This window comes from Ostrinia nubilalis, chromosome 21, assembly GCF_963855985.1.
Source record: "Ostrinia nubilalis chromosome 21, ilOstNubi1.1, whole genome shotgun sequence".
In the NCBI taxonomy this organism is placed as follows: Eukaryota; Metazoa; Arthropoda; class Insecta; order Lepidoptera; family Crambidae; genus Ostrinia; species Ostrinia nubilalis.
Window position 1 is genome coordinate 3,847,275 of NC_087108.1, and position 12,537 is coordinate 3,859,811.

The 12,537-nt window shown below is 44.5% G+C and overlaps 1 protein-coding gene across 1 annotated transcript in view; it reads right to left on the reverse strand.

Annotated features, from left to right (window-relative positions):
• The window catches only part of LOC135082141 (eukaryotic translation initiation factor 3 subunit A-like), a 49,363-nt gene extending 37,134 nt beyond the window's left edge, over positions 1 to 12,229 (reverse strand). The window contains exons 1-12 of the mRNA XM_063976892.1: positions 12,038 to 12,229; positions 11,587 to 11,815; positions 11,014 to 11,188; positions 10,633 to 10,821; positions 10,012 to 10,116; positions 9,197 to 9,405; positions 8,198 to 8,364; positions 7,020 to 7,157; positions 5,900 to 6,104; positions 4,299 to 4,398; positions 3,052 to 3,281; positions 2,142 to 2,334 (exon numbers count right to left, since the gene is read on the reverse strand). Coding sequence (XP_063832962.1) covers positions 2,142 to 2,334; positions 3,052 to 3,281; positions 4,299 to 4,398; positions 5,900 to 6,104; positions 7,020 to 7,157; positions 8,198 to 8,364; positions 9,197 to 9,405; positions 10,012 to 10,116; positions 10,633 to 10,821; positions 11,014 to 11,188; positions 11,587 to 11,815; positions 12,038 to 12,086 — 1,989 coding nt within the window. The 5' untranslated portion in view covers positions 12,087 to 12,229. The remainder of the gene's footprint in view (positions 1 to 2,141; positions 2,335 to 3,051; positions 3,282 to 4,298; positions 4,399 to 5,899; positions 6,105 to 7,019; positions 7,158 to 8,197; positions 8,365 to 9,196; positions 9,406 to 10,011; positions 10,117 to 10,632; positions 10,822 to 11,013; positions 11,189 to 11,586; positions 11,816 to 12,037) is intronic.
• Between the last annotated feature and the right edge of the window lie 308 nt (positions 12,230 to 12,537).

Genomic DNA, 12,537 nt, shown 5'->3' on the forward strand with positions numbered 1-12,537 from the left:
TTTTCAGTTTGTAGTTCGCTGAGGGCAGCTCAGATTCTTTCTCCGTGCGAATGTCTAGGGGGGAGGGTATTGTAGCGTTGCAGTTTTGGCTGTTTTTCACAAATTGATTTTCTTTCTCGATGTTCTGATTTTGGATACCACTAGCGACATCTATTGGCGTGATTCAGAACTAATTTGCAATAGATGGCGCTTTTTGCTCAGTTAATTGAAATATATTTTGATGAAGCGTTTCCCAGGGTTTTTATTTTGATTATTCTATTTTTTAATAGAATATTTTCAGTGTTCAGGAGATTGTTTTCATCATGGTTTTTATTAGTATTTGCTTTTTTTAATGGGCGGCGAAACGGAACGTCTCGCGACATCTCTATGAATCGCGGCTGTCAGTTGAGCTGTCAAATCACTTTGGAATTTTGGTCGATCTTGCGCAACCGCAATTTTGTTATTTTCGGGGATGTAATCCCCTGTGTTTCAAATCGTGGAATGCAGAATGCATCCACGATAATTTCTTAATGTATTTTTAAAATAAACACACATGAGGTAAGTTCCCGTCGGAGAATTTATTTATTTTTTCGTGGTTGATAATTTTCGTATTCCGGTGCGTGTTGTTTCATGTGATCGTTTCTTTCAGAAATTCCCTAAATCCTGTTCGGATGAGGGTATTGGGATGCTGAAAACTGCGAGTGAAGTTTAAATTAGCGAGCAGTTTTCGTAAGTATTTGTTTCCCATTGCGGTTTTTTTCATAACCTAATGCCACGTTCCACTTGTGATTCTGACACTCGTATTTTTCGTTTCAGATGCGGGAATTTTACAATATTTTGTAGTTTAAACAATTTCAAATTTCATAATTTTACAAATTTTATAGTTTAAATATTTCAAATTTCATATTTCACAATTCTATAATTTAAACACAATATTTTGATGATATTTCATATATTTTAATTTCTCGTCATTTCGTATGAAATATTTGTCCTTTCTAAACTGCTGATCTCTTCGCATTTCCTCCTTGTCATCAAACCTCTGTCTCTGCAAGAGTTTGAACGCTTACCTGTCGAAGAGATGCAAGAGCTTCATCTGGCACTGCGCGCTTGAGGCCGTGGAGGACGCTGCTTGGAGCCTAAAAGTGTGCGAGACCCGTTGGACCCCGGAAGAAGAGAGGAACGTTCAGGGTAACGGCTTATAACCGCATGGCTTCCAAGGTACCCACTTTTCCATCCTTCAGGTAGGAGTCTTTCCGACCTGACATCGTGCAGTTATCTTAACTATTAGAGTCTTTTAATATTTAGGCTGAGTTTTAAGAAATTTGTAGTGGCAATAATATTCACCAAACCGAACCTAATTAACGACCCTGAATCCCTTGAGGTTGGCACTATCGATTACAGTAGTTATAATATCATAATTGTCAATCGTATAAAATGAGCTTAAGAGACAAAATAAATTGTGTCAATTGAGAGGGAGCTGTTTTATTTACATTTTTTAATTTCATACAAGGAACGGTAACTTTTATAAATTTCTGCAAGCCGGACAAACCTCTTTTCACGTGCAGACAACTCACCATCTTCTTCGTCTGCACCGGTGGCGGTTCAATTCCAGTCACCAAGCCACCAGGAAAAAATGATTTTCTTGCAATATGAAGGTCCAGAATCCTGAAGAACCAATGACATCTCTTCAAAAATGTCTTTCGGTCTATTTTCCTTCTTTACGAGGAATTATGTCCGCGGCGCGCGGTGTCGAAATTCCGCAAATCTCCAGATTCGGCGGACATGGTGATGTCATTTGTTCGATAGAAATTGAACTATCAGTTCAAACTTAATTAGTGATTGCTTTTTATAATACTACTGAGTGTCGCAACTAGTGATATGAGTAACAAGCTAATTACTCATCGCTAAGTACCTTAGGCCGCGAAATTTTCAGCCGCCCCTCGTAGGTATCGTATAACGGGACTATTCCCACCTCTCGTTCCCACCACTGCAACTCCTGTGTAGCCAGGATCTACAGCTTGACCGCCACAAAAACCCAACCAATGAAGGTCAAGTTTGTCCCGGGGGAAAGTTAAACTGTCATTGGACCCGCAACGAAATTAATCAGAAGAACATAGGAGGAGTTCGAAATTAGGTAATAGGTATCGTATAGTATCACAGACCTCCTCATCCAGTTTCTGCAGCATCTTCTTCCCGTGCGCGGTCTGCGAGATATGCGCCATGCGCTCGCGTCGGTGCCGTTCCTTCATGGCGGCGAGCTCGGAAGCATGCTTTCTCTTTTCTCTCTCTTCTCTCTCTTGCTCGAGGCGACGCGCTTCGGCTGCGGCGGCAGCGCGTAGTTGCTCCTCTTGGCGTCTGGAATGAGAGGTTATTGTTAAGATCATTAAGTTTATATCCCGCGAGAGGTCACTAACAGCAACATTGTGTGATAAAAAGAGATGCGCGATGCTGTCGCCGTCACGTCAAACAGAACAGTTTTTTGAAACTATTTGAAAGTTCGTTAGCACTCATTGGAACGCTGAAAATATGAGCTTTGAGATTTTTTTCAGATTTTGAGTGAAATGGTGGATGTGTATCAGAAATAGTGCTTCAGAAACGTGGTGACTGGTGCAGTGATTGATTAATGGTACAACACAGTGATATAATCCTGACCACTGACAAGGTTTCGTTTGATAGCTCGCCGAATCCGCTCGACCATGATTAGCGTACTCTCTAGACCACATTCGGGCGCCATAGCTAAAAGCCCAGTTTCCACCGAAGCGGAGCCGAGCTGTGCGAAGCAAGAAGTGGAAAATTAAATCTGACTGATTGGTGGAAACCGGGCCTAAGGCGATTATCACACTGCGCCGCGCTCCGCGTGATTTCATTTAAAAAATCCCGCGCGCAGACGCGTTTTAAGTGTGTTGTGCCGCGCGTGTTTTCTATACAAACTGAGGTACTTGCATACAATAATTAAATCTGTCGTCACGCGTACCGCGGCGCAGTGTGATAATCGCCGTAAGTCGCTCGACCATATTCGGCCACGCTCGCCGAACTGGCTCGGTCACGTTCGTCTTCGCTGGCCGAACCCACCTGAGCTCCTCCTCCTCGCGCACAGTGTTCAGCCTTTCAATATACTCCTTGCGCTCCTCGATGATCTTGTGGCGTTGCAACACGCGCGCGTGCTCAGCGTGCTTGTTCTCGTGGTAGTGCTGCACCATGTGCGCGCGAGCACGCTCCCGGGCCGCGCGTTGGCGCTCCGGGAATAGTGTTGTGACCGCCCGGGATAGCACCTCGGCGGCGCGGACTAGTTGCTCGCGGACCTGCGATTGAAATATGGTTTTTGAAACTGTAGGTATTAAAACACAAGCTTTTACACACACTTATTATTTAAAACAGTCATTTGCAGTTTCTTACTTATGAAAATTTTGTCTGTCTGACGACATATCAGATTAGGCTGGTTTTAGTGTCACGCGGACCGTCCGGTGCGGACCCGCGCCGCACGGCCGATCTGTATGAACTTCTAGGAAGCGTTTTAGAGTAATGCAGTCCGGAGGAACCGCTCCGCTCCCTAGCAGTTCATACAGATCGGCTGTGCGGAGCGATCCGCACTGACAGTCCGTGTGACACTAAAACCAGCCTTAATGATCGCCCGTTTCCCATATTCAATTCTTGTCCAATTCCGGATCTGTTTTCAATCAAATACCCATAATTTTTGACGCGGTTACACTTTAACAATATTAAAATAGCCTTATAAACCCTTTAAGTTCAGAATGTCACATCGTAAAAAATATATTTTTTACCAAAAACATATTGTTTGTCAGATGACGGACGGATTTGGATTAGGATTGAATATAGAAAACCAGCATTAGTCTGCATCTTGCGACATCAGGTTAATGACTTTAAGGCCTCAGCCTCGAGTTTAGCGGGCAGCGGGGCGGGAGCGGCGGCGGCGGCGCGGGAGCGGCAGGATCTTATGCGTGAAATCAAATAGACCGGTTCTCGAAAACAGCGGCGCGGCAGCGGGCAACGAGCGGGCAGCGCACTCCTTCTTTTGCCTACAATAAATCGAGCGTTAGGAATAAATTTGAATGGAAGTAAAATGGTCGCCGTTGTTCAGACATTTCGTTTGCGAATAAAAACAAATATCTCGACAACACAACCCCGAACACAACACTTCGCCGCTAAAGCGCCGCGCGAGCTGCCCGCTTGTTTCGAGAACGGGTCTGCGTTGCCCGCCCCGCTCCCGCGCCGCCGCCGCTCCCGCCCCGCTGCCCGCTAAACTCGAGGCTGAGGCCTAAGAAGTAAATTTAACCAACAAAAGATAAGCTTCAACCTACCTGTTCAGCCGGAGTAGCTTGGAGGATGGCTCCGCCGCAAGCTTCGTCGGCGGCAGAACACCACTCGCCGCCGCCAGCCTCTACGCCGAAGTGCACGCATCTAGACAAAAACAAAGGATTTTAAACTCTTTATATTCATCTATTGACTAGATTTTATATTGGGTATCTCCAGGCCTCTTCATCTCCATGAGTAGGCATCGAAAACAAAACACGCGCGGCGTAAGCCACAAGGGATTCACGCGCGCGTATTCTTTACCCATTACAAAAAAATATTTGCTATGGAAAGAAGAAAAATTGTCGGGCTCGGGGAGTCTATGAGGCCACGTCGTTGAGAGCTGAAGTGTATTGCGCTAGCGGGGAGTCTATGAGGCCACGTCGATGAGAGCTGTAGTGTATTGCGCTAGTAGGGAGTCTGTGAGGCCACGTCATTGAGAGCTGAAGTGTATTGCCCTAGCGAGGAGTCTGTGAAGCTACGTCGTTGATGGCTGCGGTCTATTACGCTAGCGGGGAGTCTGTGAGGCCACGTCGTTGAGAGCTGAAGTGTATTGCGCTAGCGGGGAGCCTGTGAGGCCACGTCGTTGAGGGCTGCGATATATTGCGCTAGCGAGGAGTCTGTGAGGCCACGTCGTTGGGAACCGAAGTGTATTGCACTAGCGGGGAGTCTGTGAGGCCACGTCGTTGGGAACCGAAGTGTATTTCGCTAGTGGGGAGTCTGTGAGATCATGCACGTCGTTGAGAGCTGCAGTATATTGCGCATATCGTCGTGCTTCATATAACTCCAGCTACACCACTCACTTGTTGTCTCTGAGCCTTGTAATTTAGGAACCACTCACTTGTTGGCGTGGTCGACGCGGATCTGCATGTCGTTGTGGCGCACGCAGTCCACCAGCAGCCGCTCGAGGTGGAACAGGTCGTCGGTGGCGGCCAGCTGCAGCAGCCGCGCGAACTGCACGCAGGCGTAGCACTGCGCCACTTGCCGGATGAGACGCACTAGGGCCACGTCGTTGAGGGCCGAGGTGTATTGCTAGCGGGGAGTCTGTGAGGCCACGTCGTTGAGAGCTGAAGTGTATTGCGCCAGCGAGGAGTCTTTGAAGCCACGTCGTTGATGGCTGCGGTCTATTACGCTAGCGGGGAGTCTGTGAGACCACGTCATTGATAGCTGAAGTGTATTGCGCTAGCGGGGAGCCTGTGAGCCTTGTAATTTAGGAACCACTCACTTGTTGGCGTGGTCGACGCGGATCTGCATGTCGTTGTGGCGCACGCAGTCCACCAGCAGCCGCTCGAGGTGGAACAGGTCGTCGGTGGCGGCCAGCTGCAGCAGCCGCGCGAACTGCACGCAGGCGTAGCACTGCGCCACTTGCCGGATGAGACGCACTAGGGCCACGTCGTTGAGGGCCGAGGTGTATTGCTAGCGGGGAGTCTGTGAGGCCACGTCGTTGAGAGCTGAAGTGTATTGCGCCAGCGAGGAGTCTTTGAAGCCACGTCGTTGATGGCTGCGGTCTATTACGCTAGCGGGGAGTCTGTGAGACCACGTCATTGATAGCTGAAGTGTATTGCGCTAGCGGGGAGCCTGTGAGCCTTGTAATTTAGGAACCACTCACTTGTTGGCGTGGTCGACGCGGATCTGCATGTCGTTGTGGCGCACGCAGTCCACCAGCAGCCGCTCGAGGTGGAACAGGTCGTCGGTGGCGGCCAGCTGCAGCAGCCGCGCGAACTGCACGCAGGCGTAGCACTGCGCCACTTGCCGGATGAGACGCACTAGGGCCACGTCGTTGAGCGCTGAAGTGTATTGGGCCAGCGGGGAGTCTGTAAGGTTCAAATACTAGGTTAGAACATGAGTGAAGCGAGGATGTGTAGCGAACCTGTAAAGCTAAGAACTCACGACGCGATTTTCACCCGCGGCGGTTGTGGAATTGCGGCTTTATTTCAAAACTCACGGGAGCGTTATTTGCGCGGTTATTCTAAGAACTCACGGGTAGCTAGCGAGCGGGACCCGATTACAACCACGCCCGCTGCGGGCGAAAACCGCGTCGTGAGTTTGTGCATTAGTTTTTACGTAAGTACTATCTGCATTCTACAGAATCTGCGGGCCCGCAACCGCCGCGGGCGCGGGTGAAAATCCCGCCATGAGTTCTTAGCCTAAGACAATGTGGCTATTTCCATCAGAGATGTGAGAGGTAAATAAATGAAGCAATTCTATTAGTTCTTAACAAACATCTCTCGCTACGTATCCTCGCATAACTCTGGTGGAAACGCAGCCTAAACCGGCCTACAATGCGAATTGAAATCAAACACAAAAAAGATAACATGCTACAATAAAAATACTTCATTAATCTAAATGACATTAACTGATTTATCATGCGCCATACTTCAAGGTATTCAACTTGATAAATAGACACATAAAAATATGAATTTCTTTTTATTTGTCTTGCCACTTTGTTTAAAACCTATTTGGCCCATGACGATCTCGTAATTTTCAATCTTCAATTGGCCCCGAGAACTAACTTTCGGGACTATTCCCACCTCTCGTTCCCACCACTGCAACTCCTGTGTAGCCAGGATCTACAGCTTGACCGCCATAAAAGCCCAACCAATGAAGGCCAAGTTTGTCCCGGGGGAAAGTTAAACTGTCATAGGACCCGCAACGAAATTAATCAGAAGAACATAGGAGTTCGAAATTAAAGTTTTACTGACCCGAGAACTAACTGCTGGAATACTTACTGGGCTCCTCCTGCAGAGACTTGATGACGCCCTTGACGTTGTGGCAGATGGCTAACGGGTCGAACTCCACTTCCAACCACGAATACAGCTGCTGAAGCTGCGGCGATGCTAGCGCCACCACGTTGAGGCGAACCACGTCTGAAACAGGTTGGAAGTTAGTTTGTTTCTGGCTTTTCAGGCCTATCTGCTGAAAGTAACACGTTTAGGAAAACTTGAATACGCGTTTTTAGTGCAACAGTTACTGTTGCCCAATTGTGTTAGATCATTTTACCGAGTCGCAATGAGGGTTTTCGCGAATGAAAAATCCGCCAGATGGCAATACGTAGACGCGAGGTCCAAATGCTGCATGATTGGTTATTTTTGACATGACATTGACAGATATGTCAAAATCCACCAGTCACGCAGCAGTCAGACCCCACATCCACGTCCCGCCATCTAGCGGATCTTTCATTCGCGAAAACCCTCATTCGAAGGTGTCTTATTCGATCTCTGTAGACGGGACTATTGGAGTAAATCAACTTTCTAACACAAGCACATAATGAACTAACTTATTAGACACAGAGATAGTTGCAACTATTTCTGCAATCAATGTATTTTACATAGCAAGTCAAGACATCTACTACACTATTTTATGCGTCATTTGGTCCGATAACAAAGCTTAAATTACTTACCAAATTATAGACAAATAGCAAGAAACACTTCATTACTTTTAAGCAAGATGGTGCGAGTCACTCTTAGCCATATAGGGGTAAATGTAACATATTATAAAACACAAACTGTTGAGTTCAGACAATCTGTCGCGTCAATATGATAATGCTTTTCCTCTAAGGCCTACCATCTCATAACAATGGAGCTGTTAGAAATGGGATTTAATTTAGAGGATCAAATCAAAATACCACTTAGCAAGCTGAAGTGGCAATGGGCAGGGCACAGTACGCAGAACTGACGGCCGATGGGGCAGCAAGGTTCTGGAGTGGAGGCCGCGTACCGGAAAACGCAGCGTGGGACGTCCAAGGTGGACCAACGACATCATAAAGGTAGCAGGAAAGCGCTGGACGCAGGCAGCTACCAACCGGGTAACATGGAAAGCATTGGGGGAGGCCTATGTTCAGCAGTGGACGTCCTATGGCTGAGATGATGATGATGATGATCAAATCCAAAAAGCAAGAAAGCCTTACCCTTCAGCAAGCTGGTGCGAGTCGGTGGTTGAGCCAGCCCCAACAATACGGCCAGTCGCTGAGCCTTCTCGACTGGACTTTTGTCGGTCTCGACGAAGCGGTCAAACTCGGGATGCAGGGACGGCAGCGGCACTGATAGCACTGCCACCAACACTCGGCAGGCCATCCTGAGGAACAGGCATAATGGTGAATTGTAGTTCCTAACGGCTACCTAAGTAAACTCCGACAAACTTTACTCCGACATTTCTGAATATCGACATGACTTTACTTCGACACTACACTACTCCGACAAAGGATATTCGCCTTTGTCTAAGTAGTGTAGTGTCGAAGTAAAGTCATGTCGAAGTAACGTTTGTCGGAGTTCAGTTTTTGAGCCGTTCCTAACTTTTGTGTCCAAATTAATATTAAAATGCCAGTGACTGTCTCTCAGTCTGTTATCTAGCGGGCGCAGGCGTAAGCTTAGATGAAATTATTGTCAACTTTGAGCCTCTATCTATGAAGCATGTTATTTTGCATTATATTTTTTTGAAATATTTATACCAAAAGTTGTGTAAGTCATAATGAAATGATAAAATTTGAGCACTAGAATTCTCTAGAAAGAATCTAGAAATTGCGGCTTGCACACTCTTACGCCCGAATTCACTAACGATGCTTGCTTAAGTGAAGCAGAAAATCGAACGCACAACGTTGAATAGAGCTCTGTGATTGGTTCGTGTGTGACCCTATGCGTCCACACGCACTGTGAGACCTCATAGTGTTTTGTGAATACGGGCGTTAATTAAAGTGTAAAAACAGTCACACTCTTACGCCCGAATTCACTAACGATGCTTGCTTAAGTGAAGCAGAAAATCGAACGCACAACGTTGAATAGAGCTCTGTGATTGGTTCGTGTGTGACCCTATGCGTCCACGCGCACTGTGAGACTTCATAGTAATGTTTGTGAATACGGGCGTTAATTACAGTGTAAAAACAGTAAAAGGACAAAAAAATCTTTCTTACTTCTGCAACTCCTCTTGCGTGATGTTCTTCTTCATCTCCCTGGACAGTTGGAACAGTTTGAGCAGAGCAGCGGCATGGAACAAGCAGTGGCCAGCCTTCCAGAAGACCAGTGCCAGCTTGCCGTAGTAGTTGGCCATGGTCTTGGCCACCGGAGTCTTTTTAGACATGTTCATGAGGTTGTGGATGTCCTCGATCGCTTTGTAGGCTTCCTGGATAGTGAAAATTACATTTTTTAGGTATTTTTTTTGCTTTGAGCGGCTATTCTGGTTCTACGAAGTCTGATACTGGGACTTCGGTACAACTACAACCGGTAACGATCTATTGTGATCGATTCTATTTTCTTTACAGTTCGCCTCAGATTCCTGCATCCATTAGGTAGTGCAGTATCTGACACAGGTAAAATGGTGTAGGTTGATAGCAATGAAGTAGATTTTGTTCTTTGACAGTCATTATTGTACTTTATTGCCTTTTGTTAAGGCTTAATAACAATAAGAAATTTTAAGTTTCTTTCAATTAAAGGACAATGCTCTTTCACTACCACATTACACTTCACGTCACGCATTCAGTCTGATTTATTATTCATTCCTCATTGAAATTACAATAAAATGCAGAATAAAAAGTAGGGGACAAAATATCTCTAAATAAACATGACTTACAATGGCCTTCCAACATAACATTCAACATTTTTTTCAATAAATATCTTTTGACATTGACTTGTTTCTGCACCATAATCCGCATCAAACTTTAAAAGGCCTATTTATTAGGAGATCTAGCTTAATAATCCTTCTTATTATGGTTCCAAAGACAATACATACCTGCCACAATTCCATCTGGATAGCGCTGTCCAGTTGGAAAAGTCTAGTTTCCAGATTGAGCTGCTGAGTCTCAGGCTTGGAGATGCTCACATTTCCAGTTTGCACCTGCACACATAAACAAGTTGCAATTAGCGAGTAGTTAGAGATAATTAAAACCAACATAGGCAATTGTAGGACATCTACAGCTGGAGAAAGGCCTCCCCAAGGATTTCTACAATAACTATTGCTTCTCGCAACCATCAACACATTGTCATTTCACCCAGTGAAAGCCTGTCCATCAACTGCTGCTTGTCCTGCTTTTAATACTCGCATCAAATAAATACTTTTCTTTCTTTCAACAAGAAATCATAGTAACTTCTGCTACATAACAGATTCCATGGTCTTAGGTGTCTAACTTTCAAGCTCTCTTAGCCATAAGTGGTAAATGTATCATATTATAAAACACAAACCGTAAAGTTTCGACAGTTTGTCGCGTCAATATGATAATATGCTTTTCCTCTAAGGCCTACCATCTCACAACAATGGATATGTTAGAAATGGGATTTAATTTAGAGGTTCAAAACGTTACAACAACAGTCTTGATTATCTAAATACTAATAGGCTAGGCTAATAACTACTTACGGTTGGCTTGCAAATATCCTCCAGATGTTTACGCAGCTTGTCGCAAAGCTTCCTGAACTCCGTCTTACGGGAATACTTCAGACAGAACTGGAAGGCCATGCGAGCGATGTCATGGTACAAAGTCTCCACATGAGCGTTCGTTCGGAGCAGCTCTAGGCATTGACAATAGGACTCCCAGAGGAATTTCACCTGTAAGATTGAGATAATTAATTATCTGAGTACCTTTATTATTTAATTTATGGTGTAGTACAGTCGACAGCACATCAGAATACATTTTATGGCAAAATAGCATCTATTGCAACTACTTATGAAGCTAGAATGTTAAGTTTGATGTGCTGTTGTCCGTACGTCGAATCTCACCAACACCTCGATCATACTTACCCATGGAGTAAGAATAGTTCTATCGGATCGATCTTGAGCGTCTTCACCAGATACAGCACTGAGGAGTATACTTTCCGGAGTGGCTAGGTTATCCAAGTCATCGGTTTCGATGACAGCCTGAGTCGACTGCGCTCTGGCAGCTTCAGTCCGCTCCTCAGCCATTCGTAAATAGCCTCTGTGTATTCGAATATAATATTATAATAACTATAAACTTAATAGTGGGTCTAAGAATGGGGTTTAAATGGTTTGAAGCCATTAAACTTTTTTCCATCAAACCTTTAGTATTATTTTCCTTTGAATCAATTTGGTAAATAGACACTGTTCCCCGTAGGTCTAAGTCAAGCCTAACTTCAAACCCTACAAGAGATTTATACATGAAAAACTGTATTTTTGAACTGGTTATATTACAGCAAGATTAAATTAAGATGCGTCAAACAACTAGGTACATTATCAATGATCATAGCTTTAGTAAAAAATAAGGGTAAGATCAAAGGATAAGAGAATGGTTTCAGAACTCTGGCTTAGGTTTTTAAATCTTATTTGTTTATTTACAAAGTACATCAAGTAAATTACCTTATGACTTGCTCTAAAGACCCAACATTCACGGACTGGAACATATTTCGATACTGGAACAAGCCTTCCTTCGCAATATGGGACTTGCGAAGGTCCACGCAAAGCTCCAAATACTTGAACATGATCGGTTCCAAGACAGACTCCGACCAGTTGTAGGCCCATTTCTTGTTACGGAACACCTCTTGCAAGGTGTCCAAAGCCCGTGCGGGCTTGTCCAAGTCCATAAATTCTGTTGATAAGGAAAATTACTAAAGGACATATTGGTTGGGTTATGATTTTACGTAATTTTTATTGAGGCTTTAACATAGGAAATAATCTTTGAAATTCACAAATTTTATAGACTATTCCTTCATTCTTATTTTTAGAGCCCAAGGATATGAAATAAAGCAAAGTAAAAGTCATCCTGCAAGCATGCAACGTGGTAAAATGTGTAAATCATATGTGTACTAACCACTGGCCCGTTTGAGGGCATTTTCCGGTCTTTGACCGTATCGTGCCATGGTTTTAGTTGTTTATTCACTTCATCAACACAAATTTAGCAATAAATATTGCCGTGTAGAAGAATAAAACACAAATTATTCGTCCACCCGGTCTGTCAAGCGACAGAAAATTTCAAAATGGCCGACGCCGATGTGGGCGAGCCGTCAGCCGCGAGCTTGCTTGACAGATAAGACCGAACGTGACGTCGAAATGAATGAACGATTATTAGTGTTGTACCTATTTTCTCTATTCGCTTCAAGCGGGACAGTATAAAAAAAGTAATTACATAATCGATACTGAAACGGTTATTTAAAGATTATTAGTTTGTTGAAACGATTCGCAGTATAATCAATCAATAATCCTATTGATTAAAATCAATTAAATTATCGATAATCGTATTATCGATTAATAAATAATTGATTTTTCGAGTTTTTTTGTAATTTTATTTAAATTACCTGACCCGGCGGCGAG